Below are 23489 nucleotides of genomic sequence, written 5' to 3' on the forward strand. Positions count from 1 at the left end.
TTTGTCATTTCATATACCTCTACTGCATAGTGCCTGTTTTCCACTATGGGATGGTGTGCTGGTTGACCCTGGCTGGACGACAGGTGCCCACCAAAGCTGCTTTATCACTCCCCTCTTCATCTAGACAGGGGAGAGAAAAAAAGCTTGTGGGTCAAGACAAGGACAGGAAGATATCGCTCACCAATTACTGTCACGGGCAGAACACACTCAGCTTGGGGAAAATTAACTTATTACCAATCAAATCAGAGTAGGATAATGAGAAATAAAAGCAAACCTTAAAACGTCTTCCCCCCACCCCTCCCTTCTTCCTCAGCTCAACTTCACTCCTGATTTTCTCTACCTCCTACCCCTGCCCAGCGGCAGAGGGGGATGGGGAATACGGCTTGTGGTCAGTTCATCACACATTGTCTCTGCTGCTCCTTCCTCCTCACGGGGAGGACTCTTCACACTCTTCCCCTGGTCCAGCATGGGGTCCCTCCCATGGGAGACAACTCTCCATGAACTGCTCCAATGTAAGTCCTTCCCACGGGCTGCAGTTTTTCCCGAACTGCTCCAGCGTGGGTCCCTTCCACGGGGTGCGGTCCTTCAGGAACAGACTGCTCCAGCGTGGGTCCCCCACAGGGTCACAGGCCCTGCCAGCAAACCTGCTCCAGCATGGTCCCCTCTCTCCATGGGTCCAGCCAGGAGCCTGCTCCAGTGCGGGCTTCCCACACGGTCATAGCCTCCTTCAGGTGCATCCACCTACTTTGGCACAGGGTCCTTCACAGGCTGCAGATGGATATCTGCTCCACCATTAACCTCCATGGGCTGCAGGGGGAAAGCCTGCCTCACCATGGTCTTTTACCATGGGCTGCAGGGGAATCTCTGCTCCGGTGCCTGGAGCACCTCCTCCCTGTCCTTCTTCTCTGACCTTGGTGTCTGCAGGGTTGTTTCCCTCGTGTATTCTCTCTCCTCTGCTCCAGCTGCTCTTGAGCAGCAGTTTTTTCCCTTTCTTAAATATATTATCACAGAGGTGCTACCACCATCACTGATGGCCTTTGCCAGCAGCAGGTATGGCCTTGGAGCTGGCTGGCATTGGCTCTGTTGGACACAGAAGAAGCTTCTAGCAGTTTCTCACAGAAACCACCCCTGTAGCTCCCTGCTGCTACCAAAACCTTGCCACGGAAACCCAATACAGACAGTCACGGTACAAATTCTCTTTTGTAGCAGCTTTAGGGCAAACCAGCACTGAACATCTGGAACTGACAGAGTAACTCTGAAGAAAATAGGAGGAAGAGTTGAGATGTTATATTAGTCTCTGAATGGTTTATTTGACGTTCTTTATTTCAGAGGTTTTCTTTCATCTGGAGGTGCTCCTGAAAGTATACTCTTTTCGGCAATCATTGTTCTCCATTAGATTTAACTGATGGCTTGATGTCCTATTTGGAGGAGTATTAGAGCTAAAAGTGGGACAATGCGACTGTAAGGTAGCAGCAAATTTAGAGACTTCCCATTCCAAGCCCTGATCAGAGAATCTAAGCAAAGCAGTGAACTGTAATTTGCCAATGAGTGTGCCGTAACATAAAAGGTACTGTATAGAAGCAACTGTATTTTCCCTGGAGGATGATTTTGTGAGTGCTTGTTCTTACTGAATGTTATAAATACATAGACTTTTGCTGATACTAGTTAGTACTATTCAGTAAGTGAATCATAAGAACAATACAGTTGTGCAGAGAGTGTTTTAGTACAAGTATAGCGTTTTGACATCTTGTTCTAAAACGTCAAGTGATTGAAAAAATTCTAGAATTTTTTTCAAGCAACTTATAAGAAATGTGGGTATGGAGGAGGTAGAATGCAGCAAACAGCAGTGAAAGCCAGTTAAGATGTAGTGTAGGTAGTTACAGGTAACGTTCACACTTTTCTGAGTGTAACAGTCATTGAGGGGGAGAATCTCTAGAAGCTTATAAACAAAATGGCCTTTTCTGGTTTTGGAAAAAGCTGTAAGTGGTGTTTTTTGTGCCCAATTTGACTTCCAGTAGGTTCTTTTTCTGTCAGCTATAGACTTGGACTAGAATAAGCCAGGATGGGAATGGGTGAATCCCAAGATGTGAAAGGGAAGCCTCTGAAAATAAGAAAACCAGATAATTGTATTTATTAATGAAATAAATACCGTTTTAAAGATGTGCTAGCAAGTAGACTCATCATCCAAGAATTGCAAAGTGTTAAGATATGTGCTTGCAATAATCATGCGCATGTGCTGGTGTAGCTATATGTAATACAACACTGTTGACTTTAACTGATTTCACGCAATGTTTCCACATAACGATGAACAGATAATTTAGGGACTCAGGAATCTTCTGCTCTTTGGTAATAGCAAACAGGAAAATAGAAACTCGTATATTGTAGGATGCTAGCTGTTAATTAAGGTTTTGGTTTTAATTACAGATTTCTAATGAAGTCACTAATGAAAATAAATACAGACCTTATTACACATTGGTCATTATTAAATTCTGTGGTTTCACTGATCTCTGGAAGAAGGTTCTTTTGCTTTAAGAGACTAGATGCCAAGTATCAGGTCATAGACAGGGAACAAAGCTTAATGTGCCTAGAAAAATCCTGTGCTCCTATACAGGCTATTTTGCTGTGCTGATGGGGAGAGGGGTGGGAAGAGTAATGGTCCTATTTCATGAGCATTTTCATTTCAGTCTATCACAAGGTTATGCAGAGTGGCTTTACAACATCTCTGTAACAAGAAGAGCCGAGTATTCCTGTTTTCAGGCTAAAAGAAAAATATTCTATGTGGAATAGCTATGTCAATGTGATTGTTAGTATTCAGATTAAGAACAATAAAAATGAAAATCGAGCTGCATTTCGCTAAAGGAAAGAAAACAAAAATATCATCTATAATTATACTGCAGATGAAACCGGCCTTTCAGACTGGCCCATAGACAATAGACACTATTGTAAAGTACTCCATTTTTCATGTGTTTGATTATGTAATTATCAAGTCTCAATTTGGGAGCTCCAACTTGGAAACTAACTGAAAATGTGGATTTCTGAACATCTATGTCTTATGAAATATTTCACCCCTCCTTTTTTTTTTTTAATTCTAATTAATTTAATTCTTAATTCTAAAGAATTTTAAAATTCTTTAATTCTAGAATTTTAATTCTAAATACATACACCTGAAACAATGCAGTGATTGCATTGATAACTTCGGTCTTTTGCTGGACTATGGTGAGTAGATGAAATAGTACTGCTGCAGTTGTCTCCAAGCTTTTTCCTAGCAAGTAATGTTTGACCTTGAAGATGTGCGGTGGTGATGCTGGGAAACCATAATCCCCAAAGAGGGAACTGAATAAACAGGGGGAAAGTTGGTACTTCCATGATTTTTGCTTAGTGTAGAATACAAATTTGTTCTGTGAGTATTAAAGATAAGTATTGGGCTGGGAATGCCTATAGGCAAAATTAAATATTTTGTATACCTGTTGGCCAAAACTAATGTAGCATTGTAAACAAAACAAATTAATGTACTTAATGTAGGCCTGAACTCTTGTTCGACTGTTGTTTGGTTGAGCAGGTGATGTGCAAGGTTTCAGTTGTCTGCTACTGTGGTGTAGCAGTGGAGCAGCATTATTGTAATAATCAAGAAAGCATTATAATAATTGCTTGGGGTGAGAGGTCAAAGACAAGAAAAGCTCTAGAAGCAGCTTTAGTGCAGTGGCCTTCTTCCTCTCGTGATGTGGTCTGAGTAGAGCTACATCCTTCTCTGAGTGAAAATAAAATGAAGTGCTGCTTGTACTTTTGGCATATATGATTTTGTAAAGTTTGATATAAAATATTGTGTAATTGCTCTTTGTATAAAATGGTGTTCTTCACGGTGCTGTAAGTCAAATAAACAAACTTAAGTCTATCTGTTGTGTAGCAGAAAATTCTTATTGTACTATGTTTAATGAACTTTTGCAGTACCCGAGAGATGACTGAATTGCAGGTGAGGTCCCTTATGACCTTTCCTGTCTTAGGTTGTTGCTATAGAAAACTTGAGACACGGTTCTGGTGTTGGAGGCCAGATCCAAAATAATTTCAGTGAGAGGGCTATCAAGCTGTCTTTGTGTGTCATGTAATGGTGTTCAAGATGGGAAGTGCTGTAAACAATATTCCTTGATATCAAGATTTGAAGAGATGGGTTGTTTATGCGGTAGCCTTTAGTTGTGCACAAATCTAGCAGATTTCCTCCTTTTTTTCTCCATTTTTTTGGGGAAAGTGATCCTTATCAAGAGGAAGTGCTGGTGGGTAACTGCAATATCCAGGTCACTGTAAGTTCAAGTATTTCTCATTATTTTAGGTGCCATTCTCTGGATACTGATAGTTAAAAATACACTGCTTGTACCTTTCTAATAGGAATTGAAAGCTTGTTGGTTTTTAAAAAGGTTACCTCAAATAACTAGATGCTTTATTTATTTAATCTATTTATTTATTTATTTTTGAAAAGGGCTTCCGCACATTCAGTTCATTGACACTGTAATTTTTTTGGCAAGTAGGAAATACATTGAGATACAGCAATGACACTTTATTTTGTAGAAGAGGGATCTGAAACACATAAAACATTGACTTTATGGCCTTGCCTTTGATTTTAAAAGGCGTATTGTTTTTGTTAACAAAAAGGTGAAATCTCCTCTCTGCATTGGGCTGAAAGAATTTTTTAATGTGTTTACACGAGTTATATTTTATCACAAAGGGTGGGGAGAATTGCAGGTGGGACTTCAGAAATTTAAATTTCTGAGAGATATGAATCAATTCTTTTGGGAACAATATAATTGCACAAGATGAGGGCTAGTTGAAAGACTTGGCATAAGCAGTGGGCTCCAGGTACACCGGTAACAAGGGAAATACAAACTCTGCCCAGGCTGCACCAGCTTGTGCTTGTGGGACCCTGTGAAAGCATTGTGGGTGTCCCTCTGTCTGCCTTTTCCAGGGCTAGGAAGAATCAGAGAAGAAAGATTATTTCTTCTTCCTTTTTTTTTTTTTCTTTCCTACTTAATGTCTTAAGATACTGATTAAACAGAAGATGACATTTGAGGTGTCGCAATGTAATAGGTAGCTGGAATTGTTTATCTGCTGATAAACAGTGGGGAGCGCATCCCTTCAGGTGAGTTGAGATGGGCAGTTTTAATGTCTGGTGTAGGGAAGATCAGTCCGTTGATGGGGCTGGGGCCTGTGGAGACAAGGCAGGTGTGAGGACCCTCATTGTGTAGGATACTGCAGCAGTTTCCAGAGGAGTTCGTATTATGAGTTGTGGCCTTATTTGGTTAAAATTTCTCTTTTAGCTCCCTCTATGTCATAGCTAAATAAGTAGTTTTATATAAATAATAAGCTAAGTACAGCTAAATAAGCTGTACTTTGATTCTTGCGCGGCTTTCCTTTAGTTCTCTAGTGGCCATGAAAATAAAGAGTATGTTTTTGAATGTCCTAACTCTTTCTAATATTTACTTTGAAAATTAGAATAGGTCTGCGTAGCTCCTAGCACACCTGGAAACTATCCTGAAGTGCTGTTTTTATATGATTGGGAATTTATTCTCTTTTTTATGGTTGTATTTTGTTTTACGGAAAATCAAGGGTTTTCTTCTTTTCAGGAGAAGAAACTACCTTAACTACTTTCTCTTTCTTTTTAAGCAAATTCATTAAAACCCAGCAGCTCTCTTTGTTTGCCGAGTACCTGGTAGAGGTGTGAAGAGGCAAGAGAGAACTGGGCTTTTGTTTGTTCTTTACAATGAATAAGTGTTTGAAATGATGGTGTAGACTTGGAGTTACTTGGATAATGCTGGCTTTCCTTTTTTATGTTTGAATAAAATGGTGTGTGCAGGATGCCTTTGTGAGAGAAATCACCTCTGTCAGCTTTTTGAAGGCTCCATGGTGCAAAAGAGGAGGGTTGTAGGTTAAAATTACCCCTGCGAGTGCATTTCCACCATCCTATCACTTGCCGCTCTTGCTTTGCACCGGTAGATGTAATCACGGTGACTTGCATTGTTCTTACGGCCCAATACCAGCTGGGAGCGCAGGGCTTCCGCTACCTGTCACAGCCTCTCCTGTGACAAGATAGAGACACAAACTCCAGAAAAGAAAAAGCTGCAAGAACCAATGTAAACCCTTTGGGCTAACAATGAGAGATGAGAGAATTGGTGAAAAATGAAGAAAAAAGAGACGTGGCATCTGAAAACAGAAAATGAAAGTATTGGGATCCCTGTTGTTTAATAGGAGGTTGCCAAAAACTCAGTATAACTTCTGAGAATGGATACTTGGAGATTTTTCCTCCTTTGTGTGGGGTGGGAAATGGAAGCACAACCATCCATGAAGAACATGCGGATGGGTAGGTTACATACCTCTGCAGTGGTGGAAGTGGAGGCTCAGCCGACCTTCTTAGGCTGCCTGGCCCCGGGGATGGGGGGGTGTGTTCTTGTTTTTCATAAATACATGGAATTTCACCTGTCTAGCTGCTGCACACAGGTTTGGACGAGAGTATTTTATCATTTCTAGCTCTCTATAGTGCAAGTTAGGCACTGGGTAGATAAAGCCACATTTTACTGATGTGGACCGTGCATCTATTGCTGTGTGTGATTAAGCGCTCTCTGGTCATAGTAGAGTTCCAGCAATGAAACTGCATTTGTCTGCTTAATGGAAAAGAGGGTTCAGTAGCATTTGCAAACAAATCTTTCTGTGGCGTGTAGTCTTCAAAGATTAAGTTCAGAGTTCAGTTGCATTAAATATCATGTAACAATCACTGGAAGTCACTTAAAGATGTAAGAATGCATACAGAAGGGGAAAAGCAGTACTGCTTGACTTGGAGCTTGTGGGTTTTTGGGTATTAATGCCATAGGGTGAGTTTTTAGTTTTTGGGGTTTTTATTTTAATAGTTGTATTGATGGTCAATTGGCTAGTACTTTCTTTTTGGTGGTTATATGAAAGCTAAAAACCACACCAAAAAAAAAAAAAGAATTAGGGGAGGAGTAAAAAGAAGTTTGATTCATACGTTTTGCAATGTTCACGTAACCCAGAAACAACCCGGGCGAGTCCCTGTGGAGACCGAAGTTGAATTTGCAGCTAACGCCACGCTTCTCAAATCGTATGTGCAGTGCACCAAAACTAACTTAAAACATTAACAGAGAGGAGGTATAAATTTTGATGGCGAATCCTCATTCAGTTTGTTGGAGGTCTGCGAGTACTCCGGTTAGCCCGGAGAGGCTGTGAATAGTTAATTCTTCAGCACGGAGTTCTGAAGTTCAAAACTCTAAGCACTTTCAGCAACAGATCCGTCATGTGAAGTCTCATTACACAGGCGTCTGTTGCGCTGCTGCTTTGGACCTTGTTTGCTCTTCATTGTGAGTGACTTTAAACTTTGTTTTCCCAAGAAAGATGTGTGTTTCTCATTGTTGTATGCTAGATCTTTTGTTTTAATTCTGTGGGACAATTATAGAAGTTAATTTCTTCGGTTTTGTTTTAAGTAAACAAACTTTGGGAGGGTGCCAGAATCTAGGTTGCAAGCACAGTTTTGGAACCTTTGTGCATTATGTTTTAAATGTATTTTAACTTGCTGTGAATGTGGCTCCATTCAAGCTTTTTAAAAGAATGTTTATAAGAAATTTAAAAGTTCTCATGAGGTAATGTGTTTACACAGTGTGTTCTGGTTTTGTTTCTAATGGTGAAGTTCTCAATAATTCTGTCTTTTCCGGTGACTATATTGATGAATTGTGTGAAGTTATTTGACTAAAAGGGGATGCTAGACTATATGTTGTAGGACATGAGTCGTGCCCTCGGAATTTACTGTAACGTAAATATATTAAGAGATGCAGACAGTTTCCTTTTTATACTAGTCTGGATTATTTTTTTTTAAGTGAAATAAGTGAAACTTATTTTGTGATCGCTCTTTGCATTCAAGATTACACTGGTTTTTCCATAAGATGGGAAAGGATGGCGAGAAAATTAAAATAGGAACTCAGCATAGGTGAAGGGAAAACACGAAGGCATAACGTGACTGAAATGTCAAGAAATTACAACCCAGTGGTATTGATTATACTGCTGTTTTGTTACCGTATAGAAGAAGTAAATAAACTAGAGCTGTTTCAATGATTTTGATAATCAAAAGAAAAAATTGGGGAGAAAACGTGTGATTATTCCCTCACCTGTCTCTCCTGTATGTTAAACATACCGTCAGTGCAATTTGGCTTCATACTGTACGGTACAGTATTTCTGTTTATACTAATCCTGTAAATCTCTTTGGAGAACGCAAACCCAGGGTTCTTTGCGTAATCCAAGGCAGGAAAAAAAATAATTAATTTACTCTTGTAATGTATATTTAAAAACCCTTTTTGTTTTGGGCTTGATGTTTATTGGGCCTTTTTTTTTTCCCCCCAAATATGATAGATACTTTAGCCTGCTGTATCTTCTGTCACCACTGATCATATGTTTAAAATGTTCTCTTATCCCTTACTTGCACATATCACTTACACAGTCTGAGTGAAAAGAATTAAGTGTAGTTCATTCCTGTTCTGGGACTTCTTAGTTTGCCAGTATGGAATCATATGTATAAATAACATACTTGACTTTTAATTTTTATTTTTTAATTTTTATGTGTTTATTTCAGAAGAAAATCTAAAGCACCACCTCCTCCATCTGCAACAAAACCCATTGCTGTTTCTCCATTTGATGACACAGAATCAGCCAACCTCATCATGGAACAGAAAGAGAATGTAATCGATAAAGACATTGAACTATCAGTGGTTCTGCCAGGAGATGTGATCAAGTATACTACAGTTAACGGGAGGTAAGTTACACAAAATGATGTTTTTGTTTAATTTTCTGTTCTTGCTCTAGTCACTCACTAATATACATGAGTTGTTTAAGCCTGAACGTTTTTGGGTAGGTGTGGAAACGTATACTTCATACATTTTCCTACTTTTTGGAAAAACTATATTTTGAGATTCAGAAATTCTGTGTGTTACCTGTCAGGAAGTGTAGCCATACCTGTTGTTCTTTCTCGTCGCTGCAAATCTCTAGAGAAATACTGGTTTGTATGAGTCACTGAATTTTCCCACATAGTTTTCCTTGTTAGACCTAAAGATGAGTACCTGCATCCTATTTGGGCGCAAAGTCATGTATTCAGCACTTGCTCAGCACTACTACCTGTAGACTACTAGCAGTCCTAAAAAAAAAAGTGTCATTGCTTCAGGCAAAATCTATAATGCTTCAAAGAAATAGTTTCTAGCTACAGCTTTGGAAAACCTTTTTTTTTTTTTTTTTTTTTTTTTAAATTAAATATATTTTGCTTAGGCTGGTTTTAATTTGAAATACATATTTCATATTGCTAATCGGTAGTATAGATAATGCGTATAACTCTCAAGTCACCTCTAGTTCTGAAAGACTTAGACATTGACCGGTGCTTTGAAAACATAAATCCTGGGACTTAAAATGTTTTACTAATTATTGTAGCAGGTCTACTAAGAAGGCTTCTGTGTAAGGCCTTGTATGGATCAGAGCAGTTAGGATGCCAGTTTGTTGCTTTCCTAAGCTGAAATGGAGAAACTATTTGTATATTGTACTTTCGGTAGTGTATTGCCAGTGTCTTTGCTACTGAAGCAAGCAGTATGATTTATTTATTTATTTATTTATACCAGTTAATGTAAATGTGTAGTTACACTTCACTTCTTAATGAAAGACTTTTGCGGCTTGAGTCTGTTTGCACGCTTTGTCATTTGCTAGAGTTCATGAGGTTGTTGCTTAGATATGAAATACCAGCTTGTTCACCAGAGCTGCAATGGATGAACTTTTGTGGATTCCTCCTCCCCACCCCCCCACTCCATGTGATTTTCAGGATAACTTAAATCTGAGGTAATATTTCTCCGAAGAAATTTTCTGAAATAATTGGTGACTGCTATGATGCTTTATGGTGTTCTTGCTAGCGTGTTTACAGCAAGGATTACTGCTGCCTGTAAATATGGTGCCTTTCTCTTTTTTAAAAATTTCTTACAGGCGAGACTCCATGTGTACGCTGTCAGGCGTTTCTCTCTCTTCTTTTCACTCCCGTTGTCCACACTTAGGAGTACCATGTGCTCTCTGTCTTGCTTTGCTCAGAACGACGTGCCAGAAAGGGATGTTGCATGCATCTTCCTTCACTCGGTCAGATTACATTGTGTGTAATTACTCAGTGTTCAAGACAGGCCTCACAGGCTTATCAGGAAGCGCACACGTTTCCCAATCAGTTTTATTATCCCTTGGTTACTGTTGTTTTTCGATCAAGATACTGTATGGGATTGATTTCATAAGTGGCTCTCTTGCAAATAAGAACCTCTATTACCACCTATAGGGCTCACTCAGAGTGAGGGGAGATACAGTACGGGACCTGCAGCCCACTGTGAAACAAACCCTCTTTTCTTCTAGTTTTTTTCTGTCTTCAGTCATATTTTGTGGACAAATAGGCAGGATCTCTCTAGAAATGACATAAACAGATAAACTGCTAATTTGTCTCTTTCCTGTTCATAATCAGAGATGAGCAGCAAAGCTCCTGAGGAGAGAATACCTTTTTAAACCTCATACTAGGAAAAGCAAAACTGTGAGTTTGTACAGCCACGTGCGCAAATGCCACAGTCCAGCAGAAGAAACTTCGCTGCTGTTCTCAGATGAAGTTGGGTTGGTTTGCTCCCTGCTTTGGCACAGTGGATAGCAAGAGCTACGCAGAACAAAGCAAGGTGTTACGTAGATAAATATCCTGAGTGAGTAGGAGGAGGCAGAAAAGGATCAGAATCCAAAAGGGGTTTTAGAGAAAAAGATTACAAGAGAGAATAATTTTTGATCCTTCACTTGTCCTATGGGCAACTAAAACAAAAAACTGAGAGACTGAGGAAAGGAAGAAGGACTGAAATAGCTCATTCCTCATTCTGAAATGGGTGAATTCTTTTATTTAAGCCTAGACACCAATTTGTATTTTGTAGTGGTTGGTGAGCAATGAGCAGTAGGAAGTAAAGGTACGCTGTTCAGAGGAAGGAATGGGTAAAGAGCTTCACCCCCGCCATTGGAATGTTTTTCATAGCGAAGTTTCTGAATCTTATCTATTGATTCTAAATACAGCACAGAACTGAGTTTTCTGCAGACACAGAGAAAAAGATAACTTGAAGAACTATTTTATTTAGCAGCCTAATAATTTTAAGTTAGTTTTTTTGTTTTCCCACAAGGAAGAAATGCAGAGTTTGATAAAGTTTTCTCAAAATTGAATAACTAGTTTCAGTTGTATGCATCATTCAATGAACTTAAAGATTTCAAAGGCCATTTTGATAGTGACATGCATTTTATTTGGAAGTGGTGTGTCAAACAGAGTTTTGCAGGATATCATGTTCAGGGCTTCAGTTTCACATGCCTTTCAGAGAGCCCTTAGCTTTGCTGAATATGTTTTCTTAAGAGTCCTTTGTGAGTTCCCATTTGATCCGTTCTTGAGTATTTTCAGTCATTAGGGTATTCTTAATCAACTATTGGTTTAGCTAGTGAATAACATGTTTTGTGGTCTTTGTGGCCCTACTTTTCAAAACCTATTGTACTTACATCTGTTAGTAAGAAATTCTGGGGTCTTTGGTGGCTTTTTTTTGTTGTTCTCCAGGAAAACAAATGACTTTTTCCCTTTAGAGAATAGGATTAGTAAATATTTTTGCAAGGAAGGCCATGAAGCCATAGGCTTAAGTAATCAGAGATCTACAGAAAGCCAAACTGTTTTGTTGTTGTTGTTGTTGTTTTTTTGTTTGTTTGGGTTTTATTTTTTTTAATTCCATCCCTACCTAGAAATACTTCTGGTGGTTACTGACAGAGTTTTGTTTGTTCAGTGATGCTTACTGAGTCTCATGATGGGAAGACCTTGTTCCTGAAGTTTGATCATGTAAGAATCTCAACTTTTTTTTTTTTTTTTAAATAGCAAGTTTCTAGCCCTTATTTTTGGAGGGGAGTGTAGAAATTCACGTTATTTTTTTTTTCCTTTAAACACTTGATCCAGTATTTAAAGTGGCGCCTTTCACTGTTGGTTACACACATAATATGGTTTCATACGTTCTAGGTGAAGGTTCATCATTTAACTAACAGTTATGTCATGTCATGAGAGTGTGCTTTTAGCCACTTTTTGTTGTTATTTAGTCAGGCAGGAATAACCACAGGAAAATAGATGAGAGATGAAGGGATGCAGGAATATGTAAGTAAACTTACGATTAGAGATTTTCAGAAATCCAAGCAATGTAGTGAAGTTAAAAGGGTTGCAAATAAAGATTTTACTGAAATTGGATAAAGGAGGACAAGCAAATGATGTACTCTGAGACAGCTGATGGCCACTTCTTGGACTTTTACTAAATATTAATTATGGAAGCTGTTAAATTTACTGTGATATATGTGTTTCTCTACCTGCAATTCTTGGAGGCTTCAGCAAAAAATAGTTTTGCAAGTTTTGGAGGATGTGATTACAAAAAAAATTACTTTTTGTATTACTGTAGAAATACATGTCTAAAGAAGTTGTTGAAGGTGTCTTGGCCTCCAGTGGAGGGGGGAGACTTAGTCTAGCATCTTCCAGTCAAGCAGGTCATTTCTGGAACTACCAATGGAAAGCAAATTTGCACTGAAACGCTGTTTTCATGTACTAATTTGCATGTACCTGTCTGTTGTATTTGAGCAGCTATGTTTCTCACTTATCATTCTGTCACTTCTTGTGACTGTGGTTAACGTGAGGGCTTGCCCCTGTCACCGTGGTGCATTTCCATAGGATGGCTTTCTGCGATCTTTGCTTGTGAATTCTCGTCCTGGTCATCTTTGGTGTTCTCACCCTTCTCCAATAACTGAAGGCCAGAGGAAGGGCAGCTTTTAAAGCCAGTCAGTGTATAAAAATGCACCAGAAAAAAAGTAATGTGTAACTTATTGGATAGACTGATAACCAGAAAGGTCACTACAGAAGTAGTATCTGCTGTTTCCTCTGGCTCCCTCCCCTGCCTCCAGTGAAATGGGGGAATGACATGATTTGCATTTGCAGCTCTTTTCTTATTAGGGGGTGATGGATGGACTTGTTCTATTATGGGTTAGAAGTACAAGAAACATAGTAGTTCCCTCCTTCTTCTAATCAGAGCAGGTTGTGATATATATGAGGGAAGAATTGAAATAAGCTCTCTGGTTTAGCTATGTGAAAAGGAAGGCGTAGTTATTTTTCTGCAGTGCTCGGTGCATTTCTCATGGTATTCCTCAGGCTGACATACATCATCTAGATAAAGGCACAGGAGTATATTACGTTCTTCCATACCTCTTTAGACTTATCTGGTAGCTGCTTTTTGACACATTGGAGCATCATTTATGTATGTTTTTTGGTTTTACTGTTCCTCATGCCTTTGTCTCTTGAGGCAAGTATTCTGACACTTAAGCAGACAGAAACTTTCCTCTGGCAGAGCCGGGGGAGGGGGAAAGCAACAAGTCTGCAGTAAATATACCTGTCAGCCTTCAAACTGTTTCCATCTTCTGGAAGTGCAGCATGTGCACCAGGGAGTCCAGCCCTGCTTCTAGAAATCAGCAGACGATTTGCTTAAGGAACGCTTGTTCTCCAAGACCAAGTGAAAACAGGAATGATATTCTAGGGTTAATTAAAGGGGGTGAAAAACAGTGTCCACGGTAATTTCTAACACTGAGTCTTTTTACGGAACCATATCATAAGAAAAAATTTAACTTCCTACTTAACTGTATTCACAATCTTTATATTATCTAGAATTCTGCCTTGCTTGATGGCTCTTTGTAGAAGCTATCTATTTTCACATTTGGCTATGCTACCAGAATACTTCTGTCTGTTATGAGATTACATCTAGAATTTAAGATTTCCGATAAAGTTATACCAGTCAAACCCTATACTAATGTTCTCTTAGGCACTGCATTGTTTTTTTTTTCAATGTAGCATTTGATTGCTTCACAGACTTTTAAATTATTTTCATAATACCCTTGTTGGACAGAGCAGGTGATAGATTTCCCTGTTTTGTAATTGTAACAGAGAGATGCAGATGGCGTCAAAATGAAATGCTCCTTGCAGATGATTACCCAACTCTAAAAATTATTGAGGAATGACCAGTTCCAGTGACCTGATAGGACTGTAACCTTGTTTGGTGTCTGTAACATGCCAAGTTAGGATACTCTCCTCACCTTTGGTCTATTTAAACTTCTATGACACTTCTGTTTAAAGTACAGTTTTAATAAATTTATTCCAGTAGCAACTGGGAACGTTCACCCTATCTTACTACGTTATTTTACGTGTTCTTCATTGAGCACTGAGAGAATAAGGACATAGAGTTAGTGACTACATATGAAAAATTCGGTTTGTCATACTTCAGTGTGGAAGGGACATCTGTTGCATCACACAGAGCTTCTCAAGAAATTGCATTCAACTACTGTGCTGTCATTTAGCTTCTTTTCCTCTGTCTCTGTTAAACACCTGGCTCTTATTTTGGCATCCCTAATGCAAGAATGGAATGAAACTTCCTAATGGAAGGAAACTATTCTTAATGAACGGCAGGGTATTTATCACCACTGCTATAGTTCTCATCAAATGTCAAATGAATTGGCTAATCCACATCTCCTTGCTGACCTCAGGAAAAGCATCACTTCATGCAAGCAAAAATTTCCCCCTTTGCTCAAGCGCTTGGCCTACCCTACTTTTGTGCAAGCTGGTTTTATTTTTTTAGTGGTGATTTTTTGGGTTTGGTGCTTTTTTTTTTTTTTCTTTCCTAAATGTCGAAGAGATTTAAAGTTGGTACCTGGCTGAGGAGAAATAACTGGACTCCAGACGATCCGATGTGAATCAACAGAAGCAGTTTATTAAGCACAGATCATCATCTTTTATACCCTGTGTTGTAGCCGTACACGCGACTCGCTTATTTCTGATTAGCTCATTACACTGTCCACGCGCTGTCCATGCAGTTCATTCACACATCAGATTGGTTACAAGAATTCGCATAGTAAATTGCTTAGTCATTAGCACATGTTTTCTACCTTCTCAGTTCCCGTTGTTCCCATGTACTAATTCCATCTTCTACCACCTGTTTTGCTCTTAATCTAATCTCTCATAGTAGGGAGGCTGGCTCACATGGCCATTTTCTCTCAGACACATTCCTACACCCGGCAGTAATTATTTAGTCATGGAAGGAAAAGGATGACTTGGGTTAAATGTTTAGCATCATGTTTTGTTATAGCCTGCTTAATTGTCATCTGTTGTGACAGTTCCATTTGTCTTTTACAGGAAGCCCATGATGGACTTACTGATCTTTCTCTGTGCACAGTATCATTTAAATCCATCAAGTTATACCATAGAGCTGGTATCAGCAGAAAATAGCCAGATTAAATTCAAACCCAACACGCCAGTGGGAATGCTTGAAGTGGAAAAGGTGTTTGTAAAGCCAAAGCAAATGGATAAGAAGAAACCTGCTCCAGTTATACCAGAGGTGAGAACTAAAATTAAAGTGTATTGAGAAATTAGAATCCCTCTTGGATTCAACAAGTTGAGTTTGTAGCGCAGCCTCTTGTGTCACCTTTTCCTGTTGTCTCACCCTCTCACCATGCACCCCTGTGAAATGCTTGGCTCCATGTTATTGATAAACTCCTCTTAGGTAAAATATGTCTCAGTTTGCTACAGCAAACATCTTTGCTACCGAAAGAAGGACAAATTACAATATTATTTGAAATCCCACGCCTTACTGTCCTTTTGACAAATGCTGCAGATGAAGTGTGGCTGAATACAGCCTTCCGTGAACTGAAAATCAACAACTTGTACCATCTGTCATGCTGTGATATATATGCCCTTCTGATTGTATGTTCATTTTCCTTTAATACATGCTGTACTTTTTTGTTGTTACTCGGCTTTTTTCATATACCCTTAAGAAGGGTAAGAAGTACTAAAGCAACTTCTGGGTGTTGCCTAAATCTCTTCTTACGCCTTTGTCTTTCTGCTCTATAGGAGAACGCTGTTTTTTAATTTACCTGAAACGCTTACACAGGGCCAGGGGAGCTCTTCTGCTGCCCTTTCACCTTCATCCTACACACGTGTGCGCGCACGCACACACACGCTCACTCAGTTGTGGCTCATTGACTTCTACAGCTACTTGACGTAAGCTAGTAGGGCCTCTCTCTCCCGGCGTGTGCCCTGCTGGACTGGCAAATGACAAATGCTAAAGGAGCAGACAGTTTCACGTGTTCTTTTCTTGAGTAGAAGGGAATCACAAAATAGTTCTTAGTTTGTCCTGTAAGGTTACTGAATCTATAACATTGGTGAAGTTGGACAGGAGAGGAATTCTTGTGATTACAGTAAGGCTGCTGTAAAACCACCAGCTGTTTCAGAACTTCTGCTGGTATTTATTGGAACTTTCTTCTCTTTAGCAAACAGTAAGAGTAGTGATAAACTACAAGAAGACACAGAAGACGGTAATAAGAGTTAGTCCACATTCACCCCTTCAAGAACTCATACCAATTATCTGTAGTAAATGTGAGTTCGATCCTTCACACACTCTGCTGTTGAAGAACTACCAGTCTCAAGAACCCCTTGATGTGACAAAATCTCTTAATGACCTTGGACTAAGAGAATTATATGCCATGGATATCAGTCGAGGTAAGATAACTTTTGTAAATTACAGTTATAGCAAAGATAATGACTTATTATTTCAATAACATATATGTTTTGCTGGGGTTTTTTACTTATGAAGAAATTGATTTCTAACAATTCCGTATATATTCCATTTGTCTTCCATAAAATTGAAACTGGAACAAGTTTGCCTGCACTTCTGTTTGAGAAGTGCTATATAAATGTTTCATTTTCTAACAAAATGTTAGGTACCAGCGAAGGTGGCTAAGTACAAATCATCACTTAAAAGCAACCCCTTCCTTTCCTTCCCCCAAAATACCAACACTACTGGATTTCCTTTAGCTCATAGAGAAGACATAGAGTCCTGATGAGCTGAAAAGAACAAACACTAGAGAAATTGTTTTGGTTTAAAAATATTTAAAATTTAAAAAACGTTAGAATATTCTGATGGTGTTTATGTATATCTCTGAGTGCTCTTTGCTAATTTTATAGATTATGAAGGAGTAATAATTCTCTTTTTAATCACGGTCCAACAGGGGCACTCTGAACTAACTTCCTTATATTTGTGCAGGCATTCCTATGCCTGGTTTTAACTTCAGCTGTAAGCCTGTCTTTTTCTTGAAGGGTTTATTGTACTGTGATTAAAAATTCTATACAGTGTAATTTATTCTCTTTCAGACACTTCTCACAGGAAATTTTACCACAATATAGAACGCAGTAATATTGGCTCGTTCCTGTTCTTGACCACTGTTCTATTTCCTTGTTTTTCTTCCTGCTCTAAAACCTGGGGGGGTTGGTTGGTGGGCTTCTTTTGTTGTTGTTGTTTGTTTGTATCTTTTCACCCCTTCTACCTAAATACGGTAACCTTATCGTTTGGTGGTTACAGTTTCAAGAGTTCTCTCAATTATTTCCCAAAGGCCAGTTATCTTGAACAGGAGAATGCCAGATTTGGAAAATATGTCCTTTTGCCATGGAGAAAACAAAACCGAAATATCTTTCCCTTCCTCATTGGAAAATGACGTATTTTTACTTGCCTAAACATGTAACTTGGGCTACGTGTGCCCATCGTGCATTGTCTTGTTGGTTGTCTGGCTACTGCTCTCATCTGCCGAGTGGCAGAGCTGCCTTTTGCACGGTATGACGTGTGCTTCATTTGAATCAAGAGCCAGATGTCCTTAGGAGAGAATACAAGGGCACACGCGCTTCCCACAAGGCAGTGCTGCGCTAGCCAATTTAGGTATACTTCAGTTCTCTTAACACAAAGTAGTCCAGCATTTCGATTTTGCAGACAACTTCTAAGCTCTGAATTTTTAGCTTTCTTTATGAAAGTAAATGGTGAGGTATACATTTACTTAAGAGAATTTAAATTCAAATCTTATTTTATTCAGATTACATTTTAATTGTACATTCGTTTTCCAAGTTTCCAAGCCTGACAATCCAAAACTTACAGAAAAAACTAGTCTATATACTAGTTTTCCTCTTTCTTTCAGAAATATAAATGGACCCTCTCTCCTTATTTATAAAATTTCAGTCTGCGTTGTATGTCTTCAGGCTCAGGTTCTGAAAGGGCTTACAGCATTAGGTAGTAAAGATACACGTCCTTTTACTTCAGGGAAGTACCCAGTTACTTTTTCCTAATGCTGAACATGCAGCTTGGCTTTCTCTGTTTGTAACTTATAACTGCATTCTTGATTCGGATTCACATTTTCTGTCTTTCTTTTTGTCTTTCTGTAGCCACATCACCAGTTGATTTAAATTTACCGTCTTTGCAAGGTACGATTTACTGAAATAGGCGGTGAAACTGTAGCACTTACGTGACATTACCATCCGCTCCTATTATAACATCTGCTTAACTGTGACATGAGCAATTATCTCTGTCCTATCGTAAATGCATATTTAAAAAGATAACGCAGCAGTGGATATACCCAGCTATATATAAAGTATTTCTGTATATTTTTACCCTAGATAGATTGATTAAATTTACAGTCGTGTTTATATTGGTAATTGTACCAAGGCCATAGTGGCCTTGCTGATTTCTGTTGCTCATTACGTTTGCTTTCAATGGGATCTCTTTAAGAAAATTAAAGCTAGTAAAAATTAAGAGACAACCTTTAGGTTTACAAGCTGTCTGCATGAATAAGACAGCGTAAGGAGGATAAATTCTGCAAGATACCAGAATGGACTGCCTTTATGATGAGTGCCATGCAGTTGTGCGTGCAGCACCTATCAGGGGTTTCAGTGATCTTTCTCCATAGTCAGACCATGTGCAGGCTTGTGCCTGACTTGTCCCGCTTCACACTTTGCCATGAATTGAAGCAGTTAGGAACTGAGAGCTGGAGAGGCTGATGCCCTTTTTCCCTTTTACAGCCTTTGTGATAATGAACCATAACATATAACAAGTGGGATGGGCTGGATTGAGTGCTGGGGGTATTAACAGCAGCTGAAACTCATCTATTCCAAGTTCTGAGAAAGACAGGAAGAACATGGATGGTAGGAAACCTGATCATTTTGCAGTGTTTAGAAAAAGTATTAATATAGGTGATTTACGATGTGTTTTGTATATCCTTCCAGGAGGCTTATGACAGACAGTGAAATAGTAAGAATGCCGGAGAAATAATCTGTGCAATAAATAACATCTAGAATTATTGTTTTCTGTTTTAGATTCTTACCAATCTGAAAACTTAGATGTTCTGAAAGAGAAAGAAAACAAAGGATTTTTCAGCTTTTTTCAACGAAGTAAGAAGAAAAGAGAACAAGTAAGATGTAACTTTGTATAAGCAAAACTTCTAGAAACATGTTCTTATTTAGCAATCAGTACTGTTGGTTGTTTTCCAGAAAGTATAAGTAACTTGGCAGTTTTTTTTTTCTTCCCTCTCACCCCAAGGCTGCCAGTGCCCCAGCAACTCCATTGATGAGCAAGCCGAGGCCAATGTTCATCACGAGATCCAACACCGTTAGCAAGCAGTATGATTCAAACACTCTGCCATCTGAAATGCCGAAGAAACGGAGAGCTCCTTTACCGCCTATGCCAAGTTCTCAGAGTGCTCCCCAGGAACTTGCACAAGGCCAAGGCAGACCAGCATCTCATATTGTGAAATCCAACAGCCTTGATAGGAACGAACAGGTTAGTGACGCTTGCTTCACTTTGGTTAAATCAAGAAGTTCAGGCATAATAATCCTGATAACCCTGTTAATATCTGCTGAGGCTTGAAATAAATGGGAAATAAAAGTGCTTTTAAAAAAATTATTTTGAAAATAACTACAGAAATTGAAAGATGTGCTCCTTTTAAACTTTATATCCTGTATCCAAAGTAGCTGCTGTATTTTGAAAAGGCAAAATCAACCTCTCATATATGTTGGTATTCTGAGCGCCTTTTTGTTCTTTTCAGTCGTTTACATATTTAAATGTGAGAACATTGTCTCACTTTATCATATCTAGTAATTGATATTTTGATCTTTGCAGTAATTTTTAATGTTTTCGTTACATGTGATAGAGTAGTTTGTTCTTTACATTACAATACTAGGAAAAGGTGGAAATCTTGGGAAGTCTTAACCTTCTTGTGCTCACAGCAAGTTAAAGTAAGGTTTTATTTCAATCAAATAGGGATGTATTTAATTGAAGCTATGAGATGTGGGCTACATATGTAAGTAACCTATATATCCCATGCAGTGCAGAAAGTCTGCCAACAGAATTTGGGAGAATTGATGCATTAAGTATTATCCTGGTATTGCACATATTATCAATTGTGAACTCCATTTAAAGATCAAGGCTAAAATTGTCATTATATTTTTTTTTAATTTTATTTCATACTTTGCTTTGAATGCAGTATCTAAAGGTGGACTTTAAAAATTAGGTTATTGGCATGCCAGAAAAATAAAATGCAGAACTAAATGAAATACAAGTCTGAGGGATTAATTTTGTGTTAGGCTCAGGGACAAGAAATTTCAAACCATGACTTCCTTTATCTGTACGCAATGATTTACTCTTTCATTAATGCACAGAACCACAAGAGAGCACTGTTTAACTGAACTTCTGAATTTGTGTATTGTGTCCTGCTGAAAGGCTTTATCATTTTAAGAAGACAAAGGTTTCTTTCTGTATTTCAATAAAAGGACCTTTGGAGGGGAAAAAATCATGATTTTTTTTTTTTTACCTCATCATGTTTGTCTTTTAATTGAATTCAAATTTTTTGAAAATAATTTATTAATGTCAATATGCTTTAAATGATTAATACCCTATTATGTCTAACAGTAATGTATGACTGCTGGGCTAGGATCTGTCACTCAACAAAATTGCTTAGATTTATTATTTTGTACTGACATTTCTTATTCATCTAAAGTGATGTGACTGAAGCTGAAGAGCTCATGAAGAAAGGACAGAAGTCCCGATTAAGTTATATTTTTGTCTGTATTTTCTATTTTGTACTACTTTGTGCAACTCCCTCAGAAGCCTTTGGCAGGTGTTTTTTAAGACGACTTCTGTTTCTTTCGGATTTGATTGCACAGTGATTTATCAGATAATAGAGAGCTTGGGACTTAAATGTGGGCATGTATTTGCTCTGTGGTTTGAATTTTATTAATTCATGTAAAATATTTTGTCTTTTTAATATCCACTTTCCAATATATACCATCCGATGAGTGAATTTGGACTGCACAGTACATATTGCTCAACTTGATCAGGGAACTCTTAGGAAGGATCCTATGAGAGACTTCATTGGAGGATAAAGCTGCTCCTTGGAAGAGTGCTGAGGTGTTTTTAGAGACAGCCTTCCTGCAGCACAAGAGTGGTCCCATTCCCCTAAGTGGGAAAAGGAGTAGGCATAAAAATAAACAGTCCCATTTAAATGTGCTAATGAGAGAGCTCAAGTGCAAAAATAAGCATGTGAGGGATGGAAAAGGGACAGAGCAATTCCCCAAAAGAAATACGGAGATACTTAGACATGCAGAGATGCAGTTAGGAATGCAAAGAAAGCCTGGAGCTTGAAGCAGCAGATGTTAAGAATAACAAGAAACTTTTATAACATCTGCTTGCCACTAACTTTTGTAAGTTAGTGGCAAGCAGAAATCCAAGGATAAAGGATGAGGTCATCTTCCGTTATTTTAGCAAGGTGTTTGTCACAGTCTGCCTCAACATTTTTTGTTGAAAAGCTAATAAGGTATGGACCAGAGAGATGAACCACAAGGTAGGACAAAAACTGGCTAAACAGCTCAAATGGTGGTGGTGGTGGTTAATGGCTCACAGTCAGGCTGGTTGTCAGGTGGAGTTCCTGAGGAGTTGGTAGTATGGCCTATGGCCAATAGGGATGCAGGAGACCTGCATGGTTGAGCAGGGAGCTTCTGAAAAAGCTCAAGTGGAAGAAGGAAGTTTACAGTAAGTGGAAGAATGGACTGACCCCTTGGGAGGATTACAAGAATGCCACCAGAGCGTGCAGGGATGAAAGAAGGAAAGCCAAGGCCGCCTTGGAATTAAAACCTGGCAAGGGATGTCAAGCTCAACAGGAAGGGCTTCTACAAGTATATTGGAGGCAAAAGGAAGACCAGAGAAGTTGTGGGCCCACTGTTGAATGAGACAGGAGCCATGGTGAGGGAAGATGCGGAGAAGGTGGAGTTACTGAATGCCTTTTTTGCTTTGGTCTTTACTGCTTGGCCCAGCCCTCAGGAGTCCCAGGCTTTGGGGAAAGTAACAGTGAAAGAAGACTTCCCCTGGGTTGAGGAGGATCAAGTGAGGGATCAGTTAGGTCAATTAGATATTCACGAGTCCATGGGTCTTGATGGGATGCACCTGAGAGTGCTGAGGGAGCTTGTGGAAGTCATTGCTGGGCCGCTCTCCATCATCTTTGAAAGGTCCTGGAGAACAGGCGAGGTGCCTGAGGACTGGAGGAAAGCCAGTGTCACTCCAGTCTTCAAAAAAGGCAAGAAGGAGCTGCTGGGGAACTACAGGCCGGTCAGCCTCACCTCCATCCCTGGAAAGATGATGGAACAGCTCGTTCTGGGCATCATCTCAAGGTATGTAGAGCTATCAGAAGTACTCAACATGGATTCACCAAGGGGAAATCATGTCTGACTAATCTGATAGCCTTCTATGATGGCATGACAGAATGGATAGATGCGGGAAGGGTCGTAGATGTGGTCTACCTTGACTTAAGCAAGGCATTCGACACGGTCTCCCACAGCATCTTCATAGGGAAGCTTAGGAAGAGTGGGTTAGATGAATGGACAGTGGGGTGGACAGATAACTGGTTGAAAGACTGAGCTCAGAGGGTAGTGATTAGGGGCACAGATTCTAGTTGAAGGTCAGTAACAAGTGGTGTTCCCCAGGGGTCAGTACTGGGTCCAGTCCTCTTCAATATATTCATCAATGATATGGATGAAGGGACAGAGTGCACCCTCAGCAAGTTTGCTGATGACACAAAGCTGGGAGGGCTGGCTGACACACCAGAAGGCTGTGCCTCCATTCAGAGAGACCTGGACAGGCTGGAGAGTTGGGTGGAGAGGAACCTTATGAAATTCAACCAAGGCAAGTGTAGGGTGCTGCACCTGGGGAGGAATAACCCCCTGCACCAGGACAGGTTGGGGGATGACGTGCTGGAGAGCAGCTCTGTGGAAAGAGACCTGGGAGTCCTGGTGGACAACAGGATGACCATGAGCCAGCAATGTGCCCTTGTGGCCAAGAAGGCCAATGGCATCCTGGGCTGCATCAAGAGGAGTGTGGCCAGCAGGTCGAGGGAGGTCATCCTCCCCCTCTGCTCTGCCCTGGTGAGGCCGCATCTGGAGTACTGGGTCCAGTTCTGGACTCCCCGGTTCAAGAAGGACAGGGAACTGCTGGAGAGGGTGCGGCAAAGGGCTATGAAGATGATTAGGGGGCTGGAACACTTCTCTTATGAAGAAGGGC

The 23489-nt window shown here is 39.6% G+C and overlaps 1 protein-coding gene across 8 annotated transcripts in view; it reads left to right on the forward strand.

Moving 5' to 3' along the window:
- The window catches only part of COBLL1 (cordon-bleu WH2 repeat protein like 1), a 90609-nt gene that overhangs the window by 42235 nt on the left and 24885 nt on the right, over positions 1-23489 (forward strand). For 4 of the 8 annotated variants that reach the window (XM_074594554.1, XM_074594552.1, XM_074594557.1 and 1 more), the window contains exons 2-7: positions 8618-8797; positions 15263-15464; positions 16396-16624; positions 18332-18370; positions 19259-19353; positions 19482-19721. In XM_074594554.1, the coding sequence (XP_074450655.1) occupies positions 8706-8797; positions 15263-15464; positions 16396-16624; positions 18332-18370; positions 19259-19353; positions 19482-19721 (897 nt within the window). In that variant the 5' untranslated portion in view covers positions 8618-8705. Of the gene's footprint in view, positions 1-7054; positions 7356-8617; positions 8798-15262; positions 15465-16395; positions 16625-18331; positions 18371-19258; positions 19354-19481; positions 19722-23489 lie in introns of those variants that run through there. The other 4 variants (XM_074594559.1, XM_074594553.1, XM_074594560.1 and 1 more) reach the window with 2 other exon arrangements.

Source organism: Larus michahellis, chromosome 7, assembly GCF_964199755.1.
Source record: "Larus michahellis chromosome 7, bLarMic1.1, whole genome shotgun sequence".
Classification (NCBI taxonomy): domain Eukaryota; kingdom Metazoa; phylum Chordata; class Aves; order Charadriiformes; family Laridae; genus Larus; species Larus michahellis.